This window comes from Cetorhinus maximus, chromosome 21 (genome assembly GCF_964194155.1).
Source record: "Cetorhinus maximus chromosome 21, sCetMax3.hap1.1, whole genome shotgun sequence".
Taxonomy (NCBI): Eukaryota; Metazoa; Chordata; class Chondrichthyes; order Lamniformes; family Cetorhinidae; genus Cetorhinus; species Cetorhinus maximus.
Genome location: NC_135899.1, coordinates 16,989,645 through 16,995,644, shown reverse-complemented (window position 1 = coordinate 16,995,644; position 6,000 = coordinate 16,989,645). Strand labels below are relative to the sequence as shown.

At 45.8% G+C, this 6,000-nt stretch overlaps 1 protein-coding gene across 1 annotated transcript in view; it reads left to right on the top strand.

Annotated features, from left to right (window-relative positions):
- Positions 1-285: 285 nt before the first annotated feature.
- Positions 286-6,000, top strand: part of LOC144695716 (zinc-binding protein A33-like) — a 33,444-nt gene continuing 27,729 nt past the window's right edge. The window contains exons 1-4 of the mRNA XM_078566676.1: positions 286-716; positions 833-928; positions 1,022-1,255; positions 5,141-5,163. Coding sequence (XP_078422802.1) covers positions 306-716; positions 833-928; positions 1,022-1,255; positions 5,141-5,163 — 764 coding nt within the window. The 5' untranslated portion in view covers positions 286-305. The remainder of the gene's footprint in view (positions 717-832; positions 929-1,021; positions 1,256-5,140; positions 5,164-6,000) is intronic.

Genomic DNA, 6,000 nt, shown 5'->3' with positions numbered 1-6,000 from the left:
CTCCCTCTCTCTCCCTCCCTCCCTCCCTCCCTCTCCCTCTCTCCACTGTCAACTATCCATTGGAGCCCAACCCGCCCTCGATATGGGTCAATTATTCCCCTCTGCTTTAACTCTGCTTTTCCCCCTTTAGACTGGGCGTGTTATTTTTACTGTCCTGTGTGAAAGTCGCGAGGACATAGACCACGATGGAAGAATAATTCCCTGAGGATCGGAGTGAACTTTATAGGGAAAAAGCTGAACTGAGGGTGTGCGGCAGCAACATCGAAACTGAAAGTGATTTGAATCAGGAAGTGCTGAGTGTGAAGATGGCTTCCAGAGAACAGGTCCGGAGTTTGACCGAGGAGGCAGTTTGTCCCATTTGTCTTGAGTTCTTCACTGATCCCGTAATACTGGGTTGTGGACACAACTTCTGCCGCTCCTGTATCACCCAGTGTTGGGAAAAGAAGGAGATAAACTCCTGCCCGGAATGTAGAGAGGAGTTTCCGGAAAGAAACCTCAGGGTAAATCGGGCCTTAGCGAATCTGGCCGAGAAAACTCGAAAATTAAAGCTGGATCTGAAAGAGAAGGAAAGTAAACTTCACTGTGAGGAACATCAGGAAGAACTGAAGCTGTTTTGTGAAACTGACAAGAAATTGATCTGTGTGATTTGTAGAGATTCGCGGGTACACAAATCTCACAACTTCCTACCGATTAAAGAAGCTGTTGAAATCTACAAGGTAAAATACAGAGAATTTAGAGAGTTCGACCTGTCAAGTTCCTTTCTAAACTGATAGTTTTATCATATTTTCATGGTCTAACACTTCAATTCTGTGATTTTCTCTCCCAATCCCAGGATCAGCTGAAATCTTCCTTAGATTCTCTCACACAGAAGAAATCGGCGGTTCTAGAAACGGAACAGAAACAGATGCGGAAGATTTCCGAAGTCAGGGTAAGGTCTCCCTGTTCTGGTTTTCTGGGATCTCGGTCAGTTTTGCTCCCTTTATCGCGGGACATTAATTATGTTTCACATTTCATTTGGTAGGAACAGTCGAGCAGTCTGCAGACCCACATCACATCCGAGTTCACTAAAATGCACCAGATTCTCACTGAGAAAGAGCAGCGACTACTCAGAGATCTCAGGGAAGAAGAGGAGAAGATTCTCGAAAGAGTGGAGAAAAACCTTCGTGCGATTGAGGAGAATTTAAATTCTATTGAGGAGAAGCTCTCAAAGTTGCAGAAACAGATAGAGCAAAAGGACGAGTTGATATTTTTAAAGGTGAGGGAATATATTGCGGGTCAGTTCCGTGAAACTTCACACAGTCACAAAATAACTGATAACTGTGGATTAAATATTGAATTTACCGAATAAATAAAAACTGAGTTAAACAAATTTCTGTCTGTTTCGTGGCAGTTCTGCGGTCTCGCCTAAATAATCGACTTCCACATTGCAGATTCCCGAGAATACCTGTAACCTCCAGAGAATGAGTTTTCTTGATCTTCACACTTGCTTTGTGATTATTTCCGTGTTGCCAAGTTTAATTTACTCCTGGAACGCCAATTGTAATCCAGTTCCAGTTCATGTTGTGAGTGTGTGGGTGTGTCTGGTACGGTGTGTGAGAGTCACTGTGTCTGTGAGCGGGACTGATGTTGAGTTCCAGTTTACTTGACTCTCCAGAACCTTCCTGCCAAATTGCATCACTTTACAATTCCGTGTTAAATCTAATATGCTCTGAGTCTGCTCATTTCACTAGCCGCCCTGTTTATGTCCTCCTGAAATGTGTGTAGTTCTGGTTACCTCATTACAGAAAGGGTGTAATTGAATTAGAGAGGGTACAGAGGAGATGTACAAGGATGTTACCAGGACTAGAAAATTGCAGCTGTGAGGAAGGATTGGAAAGGCTGGGGCTGTTCTCCCTGTGACAGAGCAGGCTGAGGGGAGATTTGAGATACACAGAATTGTGTGGGGCCTGATAGAGTGGGTGGGGAAGGGCCTATTTAATTACCAGAGAGGTGAGTGACGAGGGGGCACAGATTTAAAGTGCCTTGAAAGGTGAGAGGGAAGATGAGGAAAAACTGAAAGGTCTGAAGGTGAATAAATCACCTGGACCAGATAGATTAAACCCCAGGATTCTGAATGAGATAGCTGCAGAGATAGTGGAGGCGTTAGTGGTGATCTTTCAGGAATCTCTTGAGTCAGGGAGGGTCCCAGAGGACTGGAAAATCGCTAATGTAACCCCCCTGTTTAAGAAGGGAGTGAGGCAAAAGACGGGAAATTACAGGCTGATTAGCCTGACCTCGGTCGTTGGTAAGATTTAAAGTCCATTATTAAGGATGAGATTTCAGAATACTTGGAAGTTTGTGGTAAAATAGGGCAAAGTCAGCATATTTTCATCAAGGGAGGTCATGCCTGACAAAACTGTTAGAATCCTTTGAGGAGGTAACGAGTAGGTTAGACAAAGGAGAGCCAATGGATGTTATCTACTTGGACTTCCAGAAGGCCTTTGACAAAGTGCCGCACAGGAGGCTGTTCAGTAAGATAAGAGCCCATGGTGTTAGAGGCAAGGTACCAGCATGGATAGAAGATTGGCTAAAAACAAAAAGCTAAAAGCTACTGCGGATGCTGGAAATCCAAAACAAAAACAGAATTACCTGGAAAAACTCAGCAGGTCTGGCAGCATCGGTGGAGAAGAAATCAGTTAACGTTTTGAGTCTTCACGACCCTTTGGCAGAACTGAAGCATAGTTAGGAGCAAGGTGAAATATAAGCTGGTTTAAGGTGGGGGGTGGGGGGAGAGAGAAGTGGAGGGTGTGGTGATTGTGGAGATAAGCAAGCAGTGATAGGAGCAGATAATCAAAAGATGTCACAGACAAAAGGATCAAAGAGGTGTTGAAGGTGGTGATATTTGTCTAAGAAAAGTGCTAATTAAGAATGGAAGACAGGATACTCAAGGTACAGCTCTAGTGGGGGTGGGGTGGAAAGACTAACAAGGTTTTAGTTTTAGATTTAAAAATAATGGAAATAGGTGGGAAAAGAAGAATCTATATAAATTATTGAAAAAAAAGGGAGGGGTGAGAAATGGGGTGGGGATGGGGGGAGGGGGAGTTTAAGATCTAAAGTTGTTGAATTCAATATTCAGCCCGGAAGGCTGTAAAGTGCCTAGTCGGAAGATGAGGTGCTGTTCCTCCAGTTTGCGTTGGGCTTCACTGGAACAATGCAGCAAGCCAAGGACAGACATGTGGGCAAGAGAACAGGGTGGAGTGTTAAAATGGCAAGCGACAGGGAGGTTTGGGTCTTTCTTGCGGACAGACCGCAGGCGTTCTGCAAGCAGTCGCCCAGTTTGCGTTTGGTCTCTCCAATGTAGAGGAGACCGCATTGGGAGCAACGAATGCAGTAGACTAAGTTAGTGGAAATGCAAGTGAAATGCTGCTTCACTTGAAAGGAGTGTTTGGGCCCTTGGATGGTGAGGAGGGAGGAAGTGAAGGGGCAGGTGTTGCATCTTCTGCGTGGGCATGGGGAGGTGCCATAGGTGGGGGTTGAGGAGTAGGGGGTGATGGAGGAGTGGACCAGGGTGTCCCGGAGGGAATGATCCCTATGGAATGCCGTCAGTGGGGGTGAAGGGAAGATGTGTTTGGTGGTGGCATCATGCTGGAGTTGGCGGAAATGGCGGAGGATGATCCTTTGAATGCGGAGGCTGGTGGGGTGATAAGTGAGGACAAGGGGGACCCTATCATGTTTCTGGGAAGGAGGAGAAGGCGTGAGGGAGGATGCGCGGGATATGGGCCGGACACGGAAGATTGGCTGTCTGGCAGGAGGCAGAGAGTGGGGATAAGGGGGTCCTTCTCAGGATGGCGGCCGGTGACTAGTGGAGTCCCGCAGGGGTCAGTGTTGGGACCACAACTTTTCACTTTATGCGTTAATGATCTAGATGAAGGAATTGAGGGCATTCTGGCTATGTTTGCAGATGATACAAAGATAGGTGGAGGGACAGGTAGTATTGTGGAGGCAGGGAGGCTGCAGAAGGATTTGGACAGGTTAGGAAAATGGGCGAAGAAGTGCAGATGGAATACAACGTGGGGAAGTGTGAGGTCATGCACTTTGGTAGGAAAAATAGAGGCATAGACTATTTTCCAAATGGGGAGAGAATTCAGAAATCTGGAGTGCAAAGGGACTTGGGAGTCCTAGTCCAGGATTCTCTTAAGGTTAACTAGCAGGTTGAGTTGGTAGTTAGGAAGGCAAATGCAATGTTGGCATTTATTTCGAGAGAACTAGAATACAAAAGCAGCAATGTGCTGCTGAGGCTTTATAAGGCTCTGGTCAGAACACATTTAGAATATTGTGAGCAATTTTTGGCCCCGTATCTCAGGAAGGATGTGCTGGCCCTGGAGAGGGTCCAGAGGAGGTTCACAAGAACGATCCCAGGAATAAAAGGCTTAACATATGAGGAACGCTTGAAGACTCTGGGTCTATACTCGATGGAGTTTAGAAGGATGAGGGGGGATTTGATTGAAACTTACAGAATTCTGAAATGCCTGGAGAGAGTGGACGTGGGGAAGATGTTTCCATTAGTAGGAGAGACCAGGACCCGGGGGCACAGCCTCAGAGTAAAGGGAAGACCTTTTAGAACAGAGATGAGCAGAAACTTCTTTAGCCAGAGAGTGGTGAATCTATGGAATTCATTGCCACAGAAGGCTGTGGAGTCCAGGTCATTGAGTGTATTTAAGACGGAGATAGGTTCTTGATTGGTAAGGGGATCAAAGGTTATGGGGAGAAGGCGGGAGAATGGAGTTGAGAAACTTATCAGCCATGATTGAATGGCGGAGCAGACTCGATGGGCCAAATGGCCTAATTTCTGCTCCTATGTCTTATGGACTTATGGAAAAACGTTTACACCCAGTTGGTTGTGGGATCTGGAACTCGCTGCCTGTAAGGGTAGTAGAGGCAGAAACCCTCAACTCATTTAAAAGCTGTTTGGATAGTAACATCAAGTGCTGTAACCTGCAGGCCTTTGGACCAAATGATGCAAAGTGCGATGAGGCTGGGTGGCTTGTTTTTCATCTGGCGCAGACACGATGGGCAGAGTGGCCTCTTTCTGTGCCGTAAACTTTCTATGTTTCTAAATCTGTTACTATGCTCCTCATTGTTCGTGATTCATTTATTTCAGGAGGAAGCTTGTCGGAAGAGAAGGTAGGACATGTTTTCTGCTGAAACTCTGCACAATTTGGTAAAATAACTCAGAAAGGTTTTGTTATGAATTTCTTTACTAGTTAACATCGCAACATTAAAGGGTTGTTCATCGGGCGACAATAACTCTGCTTATGGTTTAAGTACTAGTCTTTTGTTATGATGACATGCTTTATTGCAGATATTAAATTAGATTTCATATAACTGGTCTACATGATTGTATTAAATTACAAGATGCCATGCAATCCTGAAGTGCTCACTTGCAGGCTGCAGACTGCTGTTAGTGTGGCTGTGGCCTTCTGACTGACCCTGAGAGAGCCACACCGTCCATGCTTTCATGGTGTCAAACAACCATGTCAATGCAAGGCTCCTGTCTAAACTGAGGCAGTCACATGTTAAAGTGGGAACGGGTTTTGTTCTGATTCCAGTATAGAATCTTGACCTGTATCCTTAAGGCCGACAAGACAGACCCAGCAGAGGTGGCGGCACTGTGGTATAAGGTTTGGAGGGAGTTGCCCCGGGACTACTTAACATTGACTCGGGACCTGATAGAGTTTCATGGCATCGGGTAAAATATGGGCAAGGAAACATACTGATGATGACCACGTACCCACCCATTTGCCAACCACACCCACCTATCACTCACTCCTCAGCTGATGAATCAGTATTCCTTCATGCTGAACGCCACTTGGAGGAAGCACTGAGAGTTGCAAGGGTGCAGAATATAGACTGGATACTCTTTCGAGTTATCAACAGTCACAGATTGCAACTCTTTTCGAGTACAATCACAGTTCTTGGTTTCCGGGAGTGGGACATGAACCCACAACCCTCTGATTCAAA